A 23,328-nucleotide genomic window follows, 5' to 3' on the forward strand; every position below is an offset into this window, starting at 1 on the left:
AGAGTGTAAATGTAACAACCATAGGTGTTGTAATAACACCTATAGGTGTAAAACTAACACCACCAATTTAACATCGGTGTAAAATAACTGTTGTAATAACACCTATAGGTGTAAAACTAACACCACCAATTTAACACCGGTGTAAAATAACTGGTGTGGTCCTCTATGTACACCGGTTAACACCACAGTTTTTGCTGTGCAGGGGAAAATACACGGGGGCCAGGGCTATTTCGCCCCCAAATGAGCCCTGGAAATAATAATTAAGAAACCCAGATAATTCACATTCATCGCAATGTTCAAACTTTATCAATCTAGGCCCTATTAGATTTCAGCAGTATAGGTCGCGAAAATTATCCCTCGATTTTTTTTTTGCCTGCCCCCGTTATATTATGCCAGATGAAAAGTTTTTATCGATCGAGATGCCTTTATTCTTTATACATTGGTGTTCTTTACCTCGGTCACACTTGCTTCACGGAGGCCGTATATATGGTGAGTCGAAAACAGCCGTTTCAACATTATTTTTTATACCAGCTACACATAGATGGTTTGAATAAATATGAATAAACGGCTGTTTTCGACTCGCCGTACAGCCGCCGTAGAGCAAATGTAACCGAGGTATTACAGTGTATGGTGCAAACAGCCAAAGTTTAAACAAATCTCATTTTCTTCTACTCATTTCAAGTAAAAGCATAGATAAAACCGGGTCTTACGCGAGAGCAACTTGGTCTTTAATTGGAACAACCCTATTCCAAATAGGCATGGTTCGTCAAGGGTTACTCCAAAGAAATCCATAAAATGACTGTTTAGAACCCAGGGGCTGATCTAGGATTTTTCGAAGGGGGGGGGGCACATTTTCCAAAGGAAAAAATTGACAAGCGAAAAAAAAGGTTTTAACCAAATATTAAGAGGATTTCCTCCACGAAAAAAATTGACAAGCAAAAAAAAAAGGCCTTGACTTAAAAAGGGGGAGGATGCACACTTCTGTTTTAACGTCATTTCTATCTTACAAATTTAATTTTGCCTCTCAAGGGGGGGGGGGGGGGCACAGGCCGGCTGTGCCCCCCTGATCCGCCAGTGTTTAATATAACCCTTTTTGGGACCCTTTTCTATTTCTTTGAAGAACCTTGAAAGGTTCCAATCAGTAAATTCTAATTTCAAAGAGTGGGGCATGATTATCTTCTCCTTCTTCACCTTTTTCTTCATCATCTTCTTCTTCATCATCTTCTTCATCATCATCATCTTCTTCTTCTACATGTCACATCTGCCTCCTTCAGGGTTGAAGATTCTTGCAGATTATCACTAAGCTTCCTGATATATCCGCATTAAAGGTCAAGTCTATCCCCAAAATCTTTTTTTTAATCCATAAAGAAAAATCGAACAAGCATAATGCTGAAAATAGTTATGACATTTATAGGTTTCGCTTATTTTCACAGAACAGTTTTAAGTATACACAGCGATATGCAAATGAGAAAGTCGATGATGTTCCTCACTATTTTTTTTATTTTTTATTGTTAGAATTAAACAATATTTCAATTTTTTGAGATTTTACAATAAGGACCAAGTGAGAGAGTAAATGATGTCAACTTTTTATTTTTAGAATTAGGCAATATTTCAATTTTTACAGAATTAACAATAAGACCAACTTGACTTAACCATAAACTGTTAAGAAATTGTAATTCTACATGTTCAGGGAGAAATAAAATTATGGTTCACATGAAAATGACGAGAAAATTATAATTCTTCATATGTCATATAACAAAATACAAAAGGAATACTGAGTGAGTGACGTCATCAGTCTAATCATTTGCATATCGACTGGCGAGGATGTGCATATAGGCCTAACTGTTTCGTGAAATTAAGCGAAGCTTTTAAAGTTATAATGTAACTTTCTTACTTTACATCTGATTTTGATGAAATTTTCAGTGGTATGCTTGTTGGGATTTTCTCCTTTTATTCGAATCAACTCTTTGTTGGGGTGGACTTGTCCTTTAAGTTGCATTTTACAAGTTACTATTTCCTATTTCAAGATTAAATTTCTCGGATGAGATGCTTCAACACCCACACATTGGAATACCAGAAAGATCCACGTTAATTTAGATGTAAATTATAATTGAAAAATAAGATCATGTCTGATTACTGGTATTCTAACGTAATACTCTCTTTGACGTATCTGCAGCATGATATTGAACTCTTATAGTTATTAATAATTTACGAACAAATTATTCGATGGTTTTAATGGTTTTCCAGAAAACGCCACAGGCATGTAATTTCCATATTCCTCCTTTCATATTTATATTTTGAAAATTCGATCTACTAACATGCTGTCTATTTTATATTTGTATTACGTCAACAAATGAAGAGACTTAAAAAAAAAAATAATCATTTCTTTTTGCGCTTGGGCCACTTACAGAAACGGAGTTTCCTTTGAGTAGTGAAATATATGAAGGCAATAATAAAAAAAATGCTATTATATTGCTGTAAATCAAATACACATTACAGACAAAAACACATTCATTTCAAACAAATTGGTATTGGTCTACATCAATGTTGATGATTAAAACATAGGCCAAATACTGTGAGATTGCGAGACGTGGCTCAAGAATTAAACACAAATCAATAAGGAACGCTTTGGAGTTGAAAATGCTAAAATCCACAGTTTTTGAAATCCACTCGTCGTTGATTGATTGTGTACCCGTCAACCACTCCTATCCGATTATTGCTCTTCACTTGCTGCGGTTGAGCTTTGTGGTAGAACTTCGAGTGACCTGTAAAATTCTGAAATATCGGAGAGAGGAGGAAAAGCGAAAAATAAAATATATATGATATAAAAATTGGCTGATATTCACTTGGTTACAAGTAGTTAATCTACTCCTTGGACAGTCTTGTTAGATAGTCTAATATGACGGTTACACTTCGTAATTCCGAAGGTTCGTTATTCCAAAACACGTAAATTGCCTGTACCTCGATGTTCGTTAATCCGAAAAACGTAAAAGGGTTCGTTAATTCGAACATTTGTGGCGTTATTTCGAAGGTTCGTTATTCTGAAGGTTCGATAATCCGAAAACGAAATAAGGTTCGTTATTTCGAAGGTTCGTTAATCCGAAAACGAAATAAGGTTCGTTATTTCGAAGGTTCGTTAATCCGAAAACGAAATAAGATTCGTTGTTCCGAAGGTTCATTAGTCCAAAAACGAAATAAGGTTCGATAATCATTACGTTTTCGGACTAACGAACCTTCGGAATTACGAACCTTCGGAAAAATGAACCTTCGGAATATCCGAACCTTGGAATAACGAAGCTTCGGAATTACGAATGTATGCGAACATGACATGGGCCTCATCGATTTTGGATCTACTATCATTTGGTCTAAAAACATTTGGTCTGCACTACTTATGTAACACTCGCTTAGTCTAAAATCATCATTAATTAGTCTAGTGCCCAAATTCGTCCAACTCCACTTCCTCTATGTAGCTCTTATGATATATTTGTCACTATCTTTAACAAAACTGATCCATGAAATATTCATCGAACAGTAATACAGACTAAGAAGTATAAAACAAGTGAGTGGTTAGTCATGATAGTAGACGGGATATATAGCCTAATCGTAAATAAGGCTAAAACCATGGTCACATTTGTTCTACGGCGGCCGTACGGCGAGTCGAAAACAGCCCTTTTATTCATTTTTTATTCAAACCACCTATATTTAGCTGGTACAAAAATGTCAAAACGACTGCTTTCGACTCGCCGTACGGCCGCCGTAGAACAAATGTGACCATGGTTGAAACAGAGAACAGTTTCACGTCCGATCCGGGACGCTTCTTCAGTTCTTATGAATTGGAGGTGAAGAAGCGTCCCGGATCGGACGTGAAACTGCTCTCTGTTTCAATCAAAGTAAGTCCAGATGAAAAGATTTATTTTTTCCATTGTAATTTGACTTTTCCTGGATGAATCAATCCTTACATCAGTTTTCTAGATATTGGTTAAATACCAACCTATATGCATGACGGATTGGGAATGTTTAATCAGCATCGGTAGATTAATATTTTAATGAACTTTTGGTTGGTTAAAAATATTAATGGGCATGGAATATTACTTTGTGACCCCGGAATTTTAGGAAAGAAATGTAATAGACTCTTATTTTAGCTTTAGGGGAATTGATCTAAATAAGCAAAATTTGAAGATGACAAATCTTTCTTGTTTTCACATCCTATTTTGATGGAATTTTCAGCAGAAAAATAATTTATGCTCGAGTGAGTTATTATTTGCTTTTTCAAATTATCTTTTAGTGGATATAGCCTTAAAGTTTAAGTTCTACGTCAGAGAAGAGTCAGCATCAAGTCTTGGGCAACTGTAGAAGGATTTATGTAAAAGATACCAAAATTCATTCAAACTCTTTCGTTCCTCTAAATCTATCTCCCACACACTATGGGTGTTTTCTCTCTGAAACCTTAATCCAGATAAATAATGCAATCGATTTTTAAACTAGCGAATGTTGGATTATAATTGTATTTCGCAAATATGTTGATTAGAACTCTGACAACACCAATTAAAATGTGCAAATCCCGACTTCTGATAATACTTGTCGATAATTGCAGCTTTGAATTTAAATCTATCTTCAAAGAATATTCACTGATTTTAGGATATCTCTAAATAATGATAATGAAAGAGTTGTTCAAATCCATGAATTTTGATTTAAGTCGTGAATTTTTAACGTGTAAATTAAGTCCGCTCAAGTTGCAACAATTAACAGGGAACGTGGTGGAAAACAAATCACCCCTGTTTCAAGTCCAAGGACGGAATGTTCTTTCTTAAGCCTTTCCAAGAACATCGAAACTTTCTCTTCTTTCTTTCCTTTTTATTCCAGAAAACAAAATGAACCTTTATCTTATAATATGAAAAAAAATAACGAATCAAATTCTTTTACATACATCTGCAAAACAAGAACATCAAAACTTACCTCTATTGAATTAAAAAACAAATCAACTAAAACCTTTTTATTTAGTTCATACTCTCTATGCGCCTCTAACACACAGAATGGATTTCAAAGTTATATCATTATTCTCTATTATTAAAGCTGGGGAGCGATTCATGAAAGCACGTTTTATCCGACATGTCCTGTTTTATCCGACAGTTACCATAGTAACAGTGCTTGTCAGCCAATCAAAATCAAGGAAAGTATTCAGACCTGACAACATGTCGGACAGAAATGTTGATGAAACGCTCCCCTGAACTAGTGCTTCACGCTCCAGGGTATTTTTTATAGGGAAGGGGGGGGGGGCAAAAAAGACCACCTGTTCCTCTTCGAAAAACAGGGATGATCAAATGTAAACGACTAGTAACTCTTCTTCTTAATTCTCTCTTCTCTTTTCTTTTTCCTTTCCTGTCTGTTCTCCCTTTTTCCTCTTTTCTTGCACTACTTGCAGGGGCGGATCCAGCCTTCGCCAATAGGGGGGGCCCGGATATTTTTTTCAGCCATATTTCCCCGATCGGCCGCTCGAATATGATTTTTGCCGGGATTTTTTGTTTCTTTGAAGGGGTAGTCCTAATGGTCAATTTTTAGCTTTATTCTTATGAAACATAAATGTATAATACCATATCCCTTATTCACATAATGCGAGCGCGAAGCGCGAGCTAAATTTTTTAGAAATCTTATGTACTTTTTCCTAAAATTTTGAACATTCTGGGAAATGTTTGTCTTCCTGAAAAAAAAGATGTGTATGCAAGTTAATAATTACTACGAACGTAAAGAGTGAGCAGAAATGAAGTGATGGAAAAGGTACTGTTAAATACTTGCTTGCAATTAGCCATGAAGACGTTACACATTTTTAAAAATCAAAGAATGCGAGCGCGAAGCGCGAGCCGAAATTTTTTGACATTTTTACCTAAGGAATGAAAATTCTTAGCACTTTTTGTTTAACAGAATAGGTATATAATTAAACATGCAAGCACGAAGCGTGAGTAAAAAAATTCAAGATTTAGACCTACTGAACAAGACACTATTCAATTAGTTTTGTAAATCATGAAAAGGATGAGTAAGTGGGGATCTTCCTTACATTAATAATGCGAGCGCAGAGCGCGAGCAGAAATTTTTTGTATATGTTTTGAACTGCTCGAAATTGTACCTGTTATGGACTGCTTGCATTTAGCCATGAAGACGTTACATATTTCAACATTCAAATATTGCGAGCGCGAAGCGCGAGCTGAAAAATTTTGACCTTTTTTACCTGAATAATGGAAATGCTAAGCACTTTTTGTAATCTTGGAAGGACTCTAAGTATATAAACTAAACTTTATTGATGCGAGCACGAAGCGCGAGTGGAAAAATTCTGGACACTCTATTCATGTTTTGTAAATCATGAAAAGGATAAGTTATTTATCCGCGAGCAGACACTTTTTGATATTGTGATCTGAAACTGGATAATGATTTAAATAGAGAACAATCTGCGTATCTGAATTAACGTGTGCTTTAGATTTCGACCTAGAATTTGGGTATTCTAAGTACCTTTCTTATCATGAAAATCAATAAAGCGAGCGCAAAGCGCGAGCTAAAAACATGATATTCCGATCTAACAAAGGGTCAATTTAAGCTCTGTATTGCAAACAATTTGTGGGAAAATTGTGAATCGTGATGGATGACAGTTAAAAAAGAGCTGATGTATTTTATTATTATTACTTTGAGTTTTTACATAGGACCGGGACATTCTATATGTCATCATAAGAAAATGATGACTATCTTCCTATTTCTCTTCCTAAGCATGAGAGCGCAAAATCTGTTAATATTATGGCCTGAAAACTGGACATTTAAAGCACTTTTGTAATTATGCATAAAATGCACGATATCTATCAATGCGAGCGGAAATCGCGAGCCGAATTTTTTAATAAACTGTCATTCAAAGTAGTTTGATTTAGAATTAATATTGGGATATACATAACTCACTAATCAAAATGCTAGCGTGCAGCGCTAGCTGATACGTTTTGACAATCTGACCTGAATAGGGAACTTTTTGAGAACTTTATGGAATACAGGAAAATAATAGGTACCTGACAAATCAAATTTTGCGAGCGCGCAGCGCAAGCAGAAAATGATAATATTCAGACCATAACACAGACATTTTTACAGAGCACTTTTTTAAAATCAATTTGTAAATCAAACAAAATAATGAAAGTTCAATTTCCCAGCTGAAATATGTTTTGTATATTGACTTCAAAGTTTGATATTTCAAGCTCCATATTGAGCAAGATATGCAAATCCCCTAAAAGACAATAAGAGCGCGAAGCGCGAGCGAAAATTTTTATATCCTAACAAATAGATTTTTCAAAAAATTATTTTCAAAGTCTTCCCCTCATGTTATTTTATTCAATCATGTTCCTCCTCTTATGTTTGCCTTTCTTCTTTTCTCCTCTCTTTTCCCTTCCTTTTCTTTTTTCCTTTCTTTTTCCCTTTTTTTCTTTTTTTTTGCTCCGCCAATAGGGGGGGCCCGGGCCCCTCGGCCCCCCCCCTGGATCCGCCTATGACTTGAAAAAATGGAATCGGAAGGAAGGGGGGGGGGGGTGGATTATCCCCTGCCCATCCCACCTTGTAGCATCGCCTTTGAAACTGGCTATAAAATAAAAATTAGGCAAAAACTGACCTGATCAACCACCCCCAAACCAACAAGAAATCGCCAGGGAATGTTATCTGTAAAAGGCTAAAAAGGAAATTTGGTCTTCAAAAAGCAAAAATTAAAATATCAATCTCTCTGAAAGGGAAATCTTCTTCTTCATGCTGTAAAAAACGGAAGTTCTGAAGTTTAACAAAAGAAAATATACAAGTTTTTTTACACCATTTTTCGGATTGTTTGAAAGTTTCTTCAAATTGCACAGTCATAAAAGTGTGCGCATCTCATGCTTGAATCCGTGAACTGTAAACTTTTGTTTTCTCCTTGTTATTTTAAAGGACAAGTCCACCCCAACAAAAAAACTTGACTTGAATATAAAGAGGAAATTCAACAAGCATAACACTGAAAAATTCATCAAAATCGGATGTAAAGTAAGAACGTTATGGCATTTTAAATTTTCGCTTCATTTTACAAAACAGTTATATGCACATCTCGGTCGGTACGCAAATGAGGAACTGATGACTCACTATTTCTTTTGTATTTTATTAATTGAAATATGAAATATTTTTATTTTCTCATCATTGTCATGTGAAATGAAGTGTCATTCCTCCTTGAACACGTGGAAATTTATTATTTTAACATTTTGTGCTTCAGGCAAGGAGGTCCCAATCGTCAAATTCGTAAAAATTGAAATATTGTATAATTCAAACAATAAAAAACAAAAGAAATAGTGAGTGAGTGACATCATCAACTCTCTCATTTGGATGTAGTTGGCTCGTTCATATAACTATTTTGTTAAAAATAAGCAAAACTTTGAAATGTCATAACTTTCTTATTTTACATCCGATTTTGATGAAATTTTCAGCATTGTGGTTGTCTGATTTTTCTCTATTGATTCAAATCAACATTTTTCTGAGGTGGACTTGACCTTTAAGCACTTGCAGGATTTCCTCTGCATTCAACCGAGTACTTGAGAGGGTTGTTATTGATCAATTGTGAGAGGAAATGTTAAAGCTTAGGAAGTGATTTTTAAAGCTAGCTCAAGATTTTTTGGTGACCTATAATTGGTTTTGGGGTGGCTTGGCATTATTGATTTCTCTCACCATCAAAAGACAAAATGCCATCTTGATCAACATCAATCAGACCAAACTGATGAATTGCTTCGATTGGAGTCAAGGTGGTCGAGCCAATACTCCGCACCGTGTCCATCACCTCCTTAAAACTGATGTAATGAACGTTCGTATTGTAAGTAAGGAAGGTAAAAAAATGTGAATTATTAAATATCAGATACAGCTTCATCCGCTGACACAAAATCATTGCAATAGCAAAAGGTAATTCAAATATCCACTACTACGACCAACACCACCACTACCATCATTACCACCACCACTACCATCACCACCACCACTACCACAACCACCACCAAAACTACAACCATCACCATCACCACGACCACCACTACCACCACCACCACCATCAGCATCACCACCATCTCAACCACCATTACCATCACCACCACCACCATCACCACCATCATCATCACCGCCACCATCACCACCACCACCACAACCAAAACCACCAACACCACTACCACCACATTAGCAAGATATGGAAGTAGTAATTACTTGATGTTGCTGTTGAGCTAACAGAATGATGGTAAGCATTAATTTCAGCAAACGTCATTTTCAAACTTCTAAAACAAAAACAAACAAACAAAATTCCGAACATCATTTGCCTCAATTTTTCATGGAACATAATTATTTCTATTTTAAAAAAGTCAACAGGAAAAAAAGTCGGCAAAATCATATTTCGTTGAAAGTGCTGTTTCCTGGTTATTTTTTTATACATACCTTAATCGCGCGTCTCTGTTCTTATCGAACGTCTCGAAAAGAACGAAGGCATCTTCGTGATTAGGACTCTGTTTGGAAGGACTCTCGGATGGAGCAGCTGATATAAATTCGATCTCGTCTAAATGACCATCCTCTGAAGATGAAACAAGAATGGAAGAAGATGAGAACATCATAGTCAGGGATAGTGATGATGACGATGATGATGATGAAGAAGAAGATGGAGATGATAATGATGTTAATTGTGATGAAGACGACAATGAAGATGATACTGATGATGATGATGATGATAATGATGATGATGATGAAGATGGTGATGATAATGATGACGATTATAATGATGATGATAAGGATGATGCTGATAAGGACGATGGTGATGAAGATGATGATGATAATGGCGATGATGGTGATGGTGGTGATAATGATGATGATGATGATTATAATGATGATGATAAGGATGATGATGAAGATAATGATGATGACGATGATGATGATAGTGATGATGATGGTAATGATGATGACGAGGATAACGATAATAATGATGATGATGATGATGAAGATGATGATAATGATGATGATGATGTTTTGAAAAGGCTTACCTACCATTTACATCATGGAGTCTATAGATCCCTCTGAGCTGAATGACAAGTAGATCGATATCCCTTTTAAGGGCTGGATATCGATGTAGAAAGAGTGACATCTCAATCGGAGTGATCTTTCCATCCAAATCAACATCATAAAGAGAAAATAAACCTTCAAATAAAAGATTTAAACAATGATGAAAATTCGGTTTACGCTATTCTCACAATCTACATAAACAAACACTTTCACTTGAACTCAAAAGTCAAACAATCATACCCTAATAAAAAAAAACAATGAGCTATGTTGTATAAAAAATAAACAGTGATGACATTTTAGATTTTCGCCTAACAGCTATGACATCAATAATGATGATGATATTAATAATTAAAATACTAATAATAATGATGATGATAATGACGATAATAATAATAATGATGATGATGATGATAATAATGATGATGATGATGATAATAGCAACTTATTGAGCGCACACACCGTCCTGAGACGTCATATGGCGCTATATAGCCCAGCAACGATTCCTTTGGATTTACAAACAACAACAAATTTGAATATGAACAAAATTAGCAAAGAGATCTTAAATTAATACAAATACAACCAGATACTTAATTCTTTGCCTCACCCACTGGAATTCTTTGCTACATCCTTGTGGGGGCTGGTGCAGTTATAATCGCAATACAGTGATATGCAAATGAGAGATTTGATGATGTCACTCACTCACTCACTATTGTATTTTATATTTCATTGTGTGAATTATACAACATTTTTTTATTCAAATTTGACATCAAAGAAATTTTTCACGTATATAACACAATAAGTCACATCAATGGCAGTGCGACATAGTAAGGAACTAAACTTTGTTTTACATAAATAGGAGAATATAAGTATTTCATATTTCTCCTATGATAAAATTCGAAAGAAAGAATGAGTGGACGACATCACATCATCGGTTTTCCTAATGTGAAATTATGTAAAACCCCATTTGTTAAAATCGATGTCGACACAACCAGGATCACGTTTGTATGATTTTTTCTTCTTTATTCAAATCATCTCTTTTGCTCGGGGCCTTTTAAAACATTTTAACCATAATTCAAATTACACTAAACATTTAGAAAAAAATGTTTAAGTATTCGCCTTAATCCAAATTAAGCTGAAAGAAAACCTCAAATATATATATCGAGATATACATACATGTAAAAAAGTTGAAACCATGAATTTACACTGAAATTGATTTGAGGAGAAATCGAAGACTCGCTCAATGCAATATCATAAAGTGTCTTTAAATCTTCAAAAATACTGAGATGCGGATAAATATTTGAATTATGGGGATGAATAATTCATCCGAAGATTTTAAAGAAAAAAAATCATGAATTCAGAATATCAATTCAAGTATTTCTTCAGAAGTTGCATATAGTTGTGCTGTATATGACTTATGCATCATCACTCATGCCACATATCGAGGGGATTTCGATGATAATTGCCATATAGATATACAACTTATTTACTTATTTACTTATATTCAAATTCCTTTAAATCCAAGCTCAAAAGTTTTCTTTTCAACCATGCAACATCTTAATTTTATCCACTCATTCTATGTTTCTTTTATCAGGACAAGTCTTGAATTTTATATTTTACTGTCCATAGGGACTGCCTCGACAGAACATTTGCTTCCCATTTCATGTTCATTTTTATACATGTACTGTAAATATCCTTGCACAATCTTAGCCTTTTAAAAAAATCTTTCTTGCATCTTAATATGTATCTTTTTTTCTTTGATTCTTTATATATTTTTGATATCTTTATACGCTCAATGTAAGTTAATGGACTTGAATAAATAAATAAATATTAGACTTAACAGACGAATACTTTTACATCTTCAATGATTATTTCGTCAGAAGCATCTACACCAGATCAAGGAACGAATTAGTAAGGTAAAGGCAAATTTTGTTGAAGATAATTACGTCTGTCAAAAATATAATAATCCTTCAATACTCTCCGTGATTTATATACGGAGGGTAAAATTAATGATTTTAATTTTTAAGCAAGGGGCGAGGGGTAAACGTTCATTGTGATGAATAATTCCATTAAAAAATGCAAAAACGAATTGCAAAAAAGATAATGTATTATTAAATTGCAACACACACCAAGAGACTAAAGAATTAATAATTAATGAAGAGGCTGAAAAGTTCTGCGATTGACGTCATAGGGATTACCGTGGGCATAGAGTAAAAGCACAAATGGACAATGTTTGCTATAATGCACTAATTAGAATAATTAGAAAAAAATAATGTATCATGAAGTGGCTAAAATATAAAATTATGAGATATATTGTTATCTTAAGTATTTAGACGGCATCGCTTTGATATTGTTATATTCAACAGGGGCGGATCCAGCTTTCGCCAATAGGGGGGGGGGGATGGATGTTAACATTTTTCTCGATTAGCGGCTATAATCTCGTTGTTTTTTTCAGGGGGTAGTCCGAACTAAAGCCTGAAGTTTTAAGTATATATGTTAGTTTCTATTTTTATGAACAAGATATCTCAAGTGCTCTTAATATATAGTGCGAGCGCGAAGCGCGAGCTCAAATTCTTTGATATCTTATGTCCTTAGACCTGAAGATTCTGAGCAGTTTTTGTAATCATGAACAAGGATATGTATCCAACAAAACAATGCAAGCGCGAAGCGCGAGCCGAAATTTTATTATAGTAACGTGGAAAGTGATTAATGAAGAGGATACAAGTATTACCAATTAAATGATGAGAGTGCGAAGCGCGAGATCATTTTTTTTATATTCCGACCTGAAAACTGGATTGTATAAGCACGTTTTTATTTAAATAAATAACAAGCTGTGTGTTTAAAACAATTAATTGCGAGCGCGAAGCACGAGATTAATTTTTTATATACTGACATGATAAAGGAGCATTTTAACAAATTTTGGTAAGAATTTCGAAAGAGGATAGGTATCTCACAAATCAAACAATGTGAAAGCGCAGCTCGAGCTGAAAATTTTGGTATATATCATCAATTTGTGTAAATCAAATGAAATAATGAAAGCTCTCTGTGCGAGCTAGAATATTATGTGCAAATTCATTTCAGAACTGGATGTATTAAGTACCATTTAATCCTCTTGAATGGGATTCATTACACTGGCAATGCGAGCGCGAAGCGCGAGCGAAAAATTTTATGCAAAGTCTATTTTCCAATTCTTCCCTCACCTTTTTCTTGTTTCCTCTCGGGTCGGGCCGGCCGTTACGAGGCTGCAAATTACACATCATGGTTATATTACTCCTTTCTTACTTTTCTTTCTGCTTTTCATAGTTTCTATCAAGTTCAAAGAGTACACTTTTTTCTGCAGGTGGTCAAAAAATAAGGCGGGGCCTCTCGGCCCCTTCCTGGATCCGCGCCTGTCGTATACAAAGTACGCCAGCAAATTGGAGGCTGAATGTCAAACATTCGAGCCGTTGCACACGTACGGTCGGGAACAAGGTGACGTCACTATAAAAATAACGATCTCGTGCATTGCGATGAGTAAATACAGGGGGCTTGTTACAACCGATAATGTCGCACCAACGCAAAATGTCGCAGCAACGCATAATGTCGCAGTTTGCGACATTATGCCAAGAGCGTCCGACGCATAATGTCGCAGTCAACGCATAATGTCGTAGTTCTTCTAACGCATAATGTCACATGTCGCAACGCATAGCAATGTCACATGTCGCAACGCATAATGTCGCAGCGGTAGTTTCTTCAGGACTCGAGCTACAGATAAGATATAAAATATGCTTTCACTAAATATTTTGAGACAAGAGAAAGAGTGATTTGGAAATCAGGATAACTCTTTGTATGGATATTTATCGGTTTATTGCCATTTCGTCTACTGCCCTTTTCCCCATTATCGCATGGTCTGATATCATTTCGTCTTCCATTAGTCAACCATCAACATAGTCCATTAGCTATTTCGTCTAATTACCATCTCGTCTAATAGCCAGTTGGTCTATTAGCCGTTTTGTTTATTATCATTTAGTCTAATTGTATTTTTTTTCAATTGGTCCAATATCCACTTTGTCCAACATCATTACGTCTACAGTATTACCTTTTGATCTAATAGCCAATTGGTCTAATAAGCACTTGGTCCGCTCTCATTTTGTCAATGTTCCATTTGGTCTAACTTCAGTTCGTTCGCTATCACTTTGTGTAAACCCATTTCGGCTAATAATCATTTGGTATCGTTGCCATTGGTCTATCAATCACCAATAGGTCCAACCACCGGTTCTAGGACAATCACCTTTCGGACAACAACCCCCCAAGGACAATTACCCCCTGAAGACATTTGTCCCCCGAGGACAATTACCCCCTTAGGACAATTACCCCCCCCCCCCGAGGACAATTACCCCTCGAGGACAATGACCCCCGGACAATTACCCCCTGGAAAATTACCCCCCCCCCCACCCCTGACAATTACCCCCTGAAGACAGGCAATGCGAGCGCGAAGCGTGACCGAAAAATGTCATATACTGTAGTGCGTACAAACAAAGTCTTCCCCTCAACTTATTTTATTTACTCCTCTTATTTTCCTCTTTTTTTCCTTTTATCTTTCCTCTTCTTTTTACTTTATTTCTCCCCTTTCTTTGCTCCTCCATTTTTTTTCAGGGCACGGGGGGGGGCAGGCACTTGGCCCCTGGTCTTGTGCTATCAAATTCAAATTCAAATTCAAAATTTATTGATTATAATCACAAACATGTTGGATTGTTCTCAAAATTATACAATGAAACACAAACAGAAACAAAATAATTTAAATGATATACATAATATTATAATAATACATACATAAAAATACATAATAGGCATATACCTAATATGATACATAATAGGATATAGCACACTTTTTTACATAATAATATACATAATAAACATAAACATAATACAGTATGTGGAGTCTTAGGTCACATGACCTACTGAAATAATACATATTTACATCATAATGAATTAATACAAATTACATTGTGATATTTAAAGGAAGAAGGGGAGCTTGAGGAGAATGGTAACAATAAAAACAACAATAATAATGACAACAACAATATCAAAACATAAGCAGATCAATATTAACAACATTTTTCTACTTTTATCTATTAGCCATATTCAGGTCAAAAAAAAATAAAAGGGTATAGGTAAGGGTAAATAATTACAACGTAAAGCACTTAAAAACCTTGAGTATTAGGCGCTATAAAAAGTTATATTATCATTATTATTTATTATTATTGTTATTGTTATTATTATTGTTATTATTATTATCACTATTATTATTATTATCACTATTATTATTGTCATTATTTTTATTATGAATACCTTACTTATTATGTTGCAAGAGCTCCAGACGTTTATCAAACATTGCACTTATTCATGACATAAAAACTATCATAGAATTTTGGGTATCATAAAGATTTGCAGATGGAGCTCACTTTTTACGGCTTTCTTACTGCGTTCGTTTGATTCCAAGATACTCTAGAATGCTTTGAGTACTTCTTACGTCAAACGTATGGCCGTCGTATGACTCTATGCACTTTCTTTATCCAGGGGGTTATTGTCCCCGGGGGATGGTAAATGTTCCCGATGGTAATTGTCCTCGGGAGTAATTATCCTCAGGGGTAATTATCCGGGGGTAGTTGTCCGGGGGTAATTGTCCGGGGGTTCAATTGTCCAGGGGTCATTGTCCTCGGGGGGGGGGGGGTTGTCCTCAGGGGGTAATTGTCCTTGGGGGTAGTTGTCCGGAAGGTGATTGTCTGGGAGGTAATTGTCCTAGAACCGGTGATTGGACCTATTGGTGATTGGACCCATGGCAACGATACCAAATGATTATTAGCCGAAATGGGTTTAGACAAAGTGATAGCGAACGAACTGAAGTTAGACCAAATGGAACATTGACAAAATGAGAGCGGACCAAGTGCTTATTAGACCAATTGGCTATTCAAAAGGTAATAGACGTAATGATATTGGACAAAGTGGATATTGGACCAATTGAAAAAAAATACAATTAGACTAAATGATAATAAACAAAACGGCTATTAGACCAACTGGCTATTAGACGAGATGGTAATTAGACGAAATAGTTATTGGACTATGTTGATGGTTGACTAACTAATGGTAGACGAAATGATATCAGACCATGCGATAATGGGGAAAAGGGCAGTAGACGAAATGGCAATAAACCGATAAATATCCATACAAAGAGTTATACAAATCACTCTTTCTCTTGTCTCAAAATATTTAGTGAAAGCATATTTTATATCTTATCTGTAGCTCGAGTCCTGAAGAAACTACCGCTGCGACATTATGCGTTGCGACATGTGACATTATGCGTTGAGACATGTGACATTATGCGTTAGAAAAACTACGACATTATGCGTTGACTGCGACATTATGCGTCGGACGCTCTTGGCATAATGTCGCAAACTGCGACATTATGCGTTGCTGCGACATTATGTGTTGGTACGACATTATCGGTTGTAACAGGGCTTACTTGCTAAATGCGAGATGCGGCTGCATACAAATGGGGCCCATTTCATAGTGTTTCAACTGTCATGACTGTTGTAACTTTGCCGTTATGGCAACTACTGTTATGTAGTATGTAATTAACCTCCTGTTATCCTTTCAGTTATTCACCATCACTTGTTTACAAACTCCCCCAATGTCATCTAAGAATTCCCAAACCCCCATTACCATTTAACTCCTAAACCTTGACAACAAAAAGACCAACCCTCAGTGACGTCAGCTAACTTCAAGGAACATAAGTTCTAAGAAGTATGGCTCACACTTCCAGCCCCAGTCACTTGCACAGAGCATCATCACACCCCTTATACCAGAGAAAGTTTGATAGACAGTTACCTGAAGACCAATCAGAACAAGTTTATATCACCCCCACCTTAAATTGTTACACCCCCAAAACCAGTGGCGTACCGTGAGTGACGGCATGGGGGGGTGGGGCATCATAATTTTTTTTAGTGATCGCGCGAAGCGCGCTGAGTTGCCAGGTATGCTGATCGCATTTTAAGGACAGAGCCATTAAACAATTATGTATCTCACTGATTAAATAATGCAAACGCGAAGCGCGAGCTGAAAATCTTTAATATTCAGACATAAAAAAGGGACATTATAAGCAAACTTTTGTAATCATGATAAGTAGTCTCGGTAAACAAACAATACGAGCGCGAAGCGCGAGCTGAAATTTTTGCATAAATTGACCCCAAAACTGAAATTTTAAGGACTATATGATAGGAATCCATTGAAAGTTACATATCTCACCATAGTCATCTAATGCCAGTGCCAAGCGCTTGCTGATTTTGTTAGAATTACACCTAAACACATGAAGCACTTGTAGTCATTTTAATTATGATTAACGCACGCATCTTACTTAGCAAATATTGCGAGCGCGAAGCATGAGCTGAAAATTTAGGAAATTCAGGCCTGAAGAGAGGCACTTTAAGCTAATTTGTAGGAATTCACGAAGACCATAAGTATTTCACTAGCCAAATGATGCGAGCGCGAAGCGCGAGCTGAAATTGTTGTATATATTGACCCCAAATAAGATATTGCAAGGACTAATTTTTAAGGAATAAATTGAATGTATACACATCTCACCATAGTCATCTAATGCCAAGCCTTGCTGACTTTGTTAGAATTATATATAAACACACGAAGCACTTGTAGTCATTGTAATTATGATTATCATACACATCTCACTAATCAATTATTGCGAGCGCAAAACGCGAGTTAAAAATTTAGGGAATTTAGACCGGAAGAGGGGCATTTTAAGGCTTGTTTGTAGGAATTCACTAAGACAATACGTCTGTATTTTCCTAACGTAATTATGCGAGCGCGTAGCGCGAGCTGAAAATTTTTGATATTCAGATCAGAAAAAATGACATTTTAAGGACTGCTTTTAGGAATTCATGAAAAGCCGACACATCCCACCAATCCGCTAATGCGATCCACTAAAGCATGGAAGGAAATGTTTTATATTAAGACTTAAAATGGGACAATCACTTTAAGTAGTCGTAAAAAATAAGCATATGTCACTACATCAGTTCAGTTCAGTTTATTTATTTTCTCATCAATATAAAAAACAATATACAATATGTGTATGAATAAAAATTACACGAAAAGAGAAAAAAGGAAAACTACTTAAAAGTTCATGAGAACTTGTGAGTTGTAGCTCCCAAACAATAACAAAAAATACATATGAAGATCAAGTGAAAAATATACACACAGCATCAGCAATCACCAGCATACATACAAGGGGGGACGGGGGACAGTCAGGGGAAGTGTAAAATTAGGCAGAAAAAATTAAAAAAAATAAAACAATTATTACTCGAAGTGCGAGGAAATATATTTGGTTTATATTGACTTGAAAACGGGAGGGTTTTGTACAAGAGGATAGGCTCTGAGCAAATTATGTTTCATAAAGTTATGAATAAAATATGTCTTATGTAATATAACATAACATAATTATAATATAACATTATTTTGAACAATAACTTTTTTCTTTCCCACTACGTTTCTCTTCCTTTCTCCCTCTTTTTCTCCTTTCCCCCGTTTTTTTTGGCCAGCGAATGGGAGGGGGGCACGTGCCCCCATGCCCCCCCGTAGTTACGCCACTGCCCAAAACTAATAATATGAATAAGAATTCTTGATTTTTAGAGATAGAACAATAGAATACTAGACCCAAACTCAGCCAGATAGACTGACCGACTTCAAGACTTAGACGTCCATCGAATATTATCACAATCTCCATCTTATACTTCAAAATTATTACATTCATCTTCCTGTTTCGCGACACTACCATGGTAACGGTCATTGGCTGCTGAGCCCTGTTGCCATGGTAGTTGACATACTGGCAAACTTTCAACACTTATATCTCTTTATGAAACGGGTAGTAGATGCGAGTTTGGGGGATTTTGCTTTTCGCTTTCAAAAATTCTGTATTTTCATATTTTCATAGCTTAAGGTAGACAAAAAGTCGATTGTTGTTCGTATTTTCGCTAACTTTCGAGGCGTTGTACAACACAAATATCGAGTATTCTTATGAGTGCTAATATGCGAGATTTCGCATTCGGTGCCGAAAGAAAGAGACATTCTATTCAACAAGGCGTAGCCGAGTTGATAAGTGTCTCTTTCTTTCACCTAATATGAGAAATCTGGCACCATCGCACTCATGCTCCTTCGTTATTTTAATGTCATGTTATTCATAATATATATATATATATATATATATATATATATATATATATATATATATATATATATATATATATATATTCCTTGAAGTTTGCGGTATATAACAGTCCCCCCGGCGGTATTGAATATACCCTTATTCATACATCTAATACATATAATAATAACCCGGGGCCACCTCCATCGACGAGTGGATACCATGCGCGACCACAGGGTCTCGAAAAGCACCCTAAACACGTATTTTCCATATTATGAAAATGCACCCCTTAACAATTATTGGCGTGTGAAACCCTTCCCTTAAAAAGTATTGGAAACAAATTACTATTGGCAAGTATTCCCAGAACTGAGCCCCTAAACAGGTACAGCGATATATTTTCCATATTCTAAAAATGCACTCCTTAACAAGTATTGGAAACAAAACGATACTCTTAGCAAGTATTCCCTGAAATGAACCCCTAAACAAGCATGTCACGCGTCGGTCGGTCGTCGGTTTTACCTTTAGACACCATTATTTTGATTTAGTACGGCCCAAACTTCCACACCTCGCGCAAATCGGACTCTAAACACGTAGTGTTGGGGCAAAAAGGACATCCTTTATAAAACATTTGAATTTTGTTTCATCATCCCCGCATATTCGACCCTAAACACGTATATTTTTCCGAGCGAAATAGATACCCTTTTTTCAATATTTTTGTGTTTTTTACACCCTTATGACGTTACGTACGTAACGTGCCCTATCATGAAAAAGACATCCTTTTTACGCGTTTTTTTGTGGTCGTATCCACGGTATTGACGGTATCCACTCGTCAATGTAAGTGGCCCCTCCGGGAATAATAACCATCTGTCAACAAAAACATTTAAAAGTCGAGGAATAATATATATAGTTGAGAAATAAGTCTCCAGTTCAGTATGTGTTACATTATTTTATATATATATATATATATATATATTTGATACGGCTGTAGAAACATTCTATGGAAAGCTCCTTTCAGCATGTTTGTACATGAAATACACGAAAATAAATACAGATTATTCACTAAAAAATGATCAGAAATTTCACGATATCGAAATATGTGTCTTACCTTTTAGTTTCAAATAATGTTGACTTTCTGTACTATTTTCAACTGACTCGGCATTGAACTGAGGTCCTTCTTCTATAATTGAAGCTGCTTTAACCAATGACAATGCTACGATGATTGTCGACATTAGAATTACTCGGACACTGAAGGTATACGAGATGGAATATAGATTATATAGGGACGATACTCGGGTAACACTTAAAGGACAAGTCCACCCCTATAAAAATGTTTTGAATAACAAGTACAAAATCCTCAAGCATAACACTGAAAATGTCATCAAAATCGGATGTAAAATAAGAAAGTTACGACATTTTAAAGTTTCACTTAATAAGAGTTACAAATCCTGGTTGGTGTGCAAATAAGGAGAGTGATCCACTCATCATTTCTCTTTGTATTTTATTATGTGAAATATGAATTATCCTACTTTTCTCCTCATTGTCAAGTGAAACAGTGATTGATTTCTCCCTGAACATGTGAAATTAGCATTGTTTATTTGATTCAGTCAAATCGGTCCCTATATGGTCAAATCTGTAAAAAAATGAAATATTGTATAATTCAAACAATAAAAAACAAAAGAAAAAGTGAGTGATGGACATCATCGACTGACTCATTTGCATGTCACAGAGTTGTGCATATCTCTTTGTGAAAAATAAGCGAAACTTTGAAATGCCGTAACTTTCTTATTTTACAACCGATTTTGATGAAATTTTCAGTGTTATGCTAGTTTGATTTTCTCTATTTAGTATGTGGAGCGTTGTGGCCCAGTCTCCGGACTTTGAAACAGAGGGTCGTGTGTTCGAATCCCAGCCATGGCGTACACTCTTAAAACAGATCAGTCAAATTGACTAGACAAGTAGTCAACTGGGAGCAATTGATATGGCAATCACTGATAGTCACATTTCTGACATAATTATATTCTAGTCAGAAATAACTCTGTTCTAGTAAAATATGACTAGAAAATAGTCAAATATGACTAGAAAAACAGTTACACCCGGCTGACCCTATTGACTTGTCATTTTTGACTGATTTGTTTTTAGAGCGTAATTTCCTTCAGCAAGAAACTGATCCACAATGTGCTGCACTCAACCCAGGTGAGGTAAATGGGTACCGGTAGGAAGTAATTCCTTAAATACCCTATATCATTATCATTATTTATTCAAATCAATATTTTACTGGGGTGGACTTGACCTTTAATCATTATCATCAATTTGTTGGATATACTTTGTGTCAGGCCGAAACATAATGTTAGAAATTTACCAGTATATATTTTGCTGGTTTTGAAAGGTTCTTACGTCTGACTACCAAATGAGTAAAAATAACAATTATCGGTTGAAAATTACTAATAATCGTTGATTTTTTGAATATCTTTTGGAAAGTCACAAACACTGTTTATCAAGCACCATAGGGTTAAATTAAACCATGGATATTGTAATTTACCCTGTAATCTCGGTCAGTAATCATTATTTTTTTCGAAAATCAATTGTATTTTCGAAAATTTTCCACCGATTGCATTATTACAATAGAAAGAGTCATAACTGAAATACACCAACAATTTGGTTATTATTAATGTCACTTTAAGAGTGTGTAGGGCATATTGCGAAATCAAAGCCAAAAACAATCAAGGAGAACATCCAGAATATTACGATAAAGACTTCAGACATGATCAGAACTGATTCCCTATATAGTATGCCCTCTGGTTTATTTCTCCATTAACGTCAATATATTTTTCACATTCCCCCCTGATTCCTAAAGATTACACTGTGATTTACTGAAAAGTCTTGTGGATTCAATAAGCGAATACTCGGCTTATATATAAAGCAACCAGTTTACAGCATATATCATAGTAATGACGTTTTATCCAGTTAACATAAATTTCTTTAAATCAGTTCCTTTTTTTGAATAAATGTCATAAATCACGATAATATGATATTAATAGTAAGTAATGAAGGGGGCGGTAATAGTATTATTATTTTGCTATAAGCAGGGCACATGGATAACTATTTTTGGAACTGAAGTAGCAACACCGGGTAAAGTGTGACGTAATTCATATAATCATTATGATCATTAATATAATAATAATTATTATTATTATCATCATTGTAATAAAGTTTTACGCATGAAATATTTACCTGATATTTTTCTCAAAGGATGCATTATGTGTTATGAAACGATTAGGCCTACTCGCAAAAAGACGTTAAATTTACTTTTTTATCCTACTATAACAGAAAAAAATACAAATGAACTTACCTCATGATTTCAGCCAACGTTGTGTTTCGTCTTTTTATGTTGTACCCTTGAGAACACATATATTTTATCTTAATTTCGAAATTGAGATATATCTCTATTTCCTCGGTTGATAAAGAAATTATATTTGTATCAGTGATAAAGATAGTGCCCTCAAAGATTGAAGTTTTTTGACGAATTAAAGCATAGTGCTATATTTGTGGTATGTAGTGTAAGTAGAAAAGATGAAAAACAAGGAGATGGAGAACAGAAAAAGATGGAGAATTAGAAGTAGTATAGCAGCAGCAGCAGCAGCAGAAGAAGTAGTAGTAAAAGTAGTAGTAGTAGTTGTAAAAGTAGTAGTAGTAGTAGTTGTAAAAGTAGTAGTAGTAGTAGTAGTAGCAGCAGCAGCAAAAGCAGCAAAAGCAGCAGCAGCAGTAGTAGTAGTAGTAGTAGTAGTAGTAGTAGTATAGGGGGAGGAGTAGCAGCAACAGTAGTTAATAACAGTTGTTGAAGTAGTAGTATTAGTATCAGTAGTAGTAGTAGTAGTAGTAGTAGTAGTAGTAGTAGTAGTAGTAGTAGTAGTTGTTGTTGTAGGGGGAGGAGTAGCAGCAGCAGCAGTAGAAGGAATATTACTGTGGTAGCAGTAACAGAAGCAGATGCACACGATATAAAAGAAAACTCGACGCTCGACTGCTACTTCAAAAGAGGAAAGATCTTTTATCTGTCCTGTCAGTTCGCTGTCAAAATTGCA

At 35.5% G+C, this 23,328-nt stretch overlaps 1 protein-coding gene across 1 annotated transcript; it reads right to left on the bottom strand.

Moving 5' to 3' along the window:
* Window positions 1–1,952: 1,952 nt before the first annotated feature.
* LOC121405676 (calmodulin-like protein 12) lies at window positions 1,953–10,191 on the bottom strand. The gene is made up of 4 exons (XM_041596572.1): window positions 10,048–10,191; window positions 9,448–9,580; window positions 8,701–8,819; window positions 1,953–2,775 (listed from the first exon to the last, which is right to left on the bottom strand). Exons 1-4 carry the CDS (start codon window positions 10,142–10,144, stop codon window positions 2,714–2,716), a joined length of 411 nt encoding a protein of 136 aa, XP_041452506.1. The 5' UTR covers window positions 10,145–10,191; the 3' UTR covers window positions 1,953–2,713.
* Between the last annotated feature and the right edge of the window lie 13,137 nt (window positions 10,192–23,328).

The sequence above is a fragment of the Lytechinus variegatus genome, chromosome 19 (genome assembly GCF_018143015.1).
Source record: "Lytechinus variegatus isolate NC3 chromosome 19, Lvar_3.0, whole genome shotgun sequence".
In the NCBI taxonomy this organism is placed as follows: domain Eukaryota; kingdom Metazoa; phylum Echinodermata; class Echinoidea; order Temnopleuroida; family Toxopneustidae; genus Lytechinus; species Lytechinus variegatus.

Bases quoted from the DNA above. Each gene is read 5' to 3' on its own strand.
- LOC121405676 (XM_041596572.1), bottom strand. From the start codon at position 10,144: ATGTCACTCTTTCTACATCGATATCCAGCCCTTAAAAGGGATATCGAT. The intron at 8,820-9,447 runs GTATGTATAAAA...TCATTACATCAG, and splicing joins AACAGAGACGCGCGATTAAG to TTTTAAGGAGGTGATGGACA. The intron at 2,776-8,700 runs GTGAGAGAAATC...CCGATATTTCAG, and splicing joins TGGCATTTTGTCTTTTGATG to AATTTTACAGGTCACTCGAA.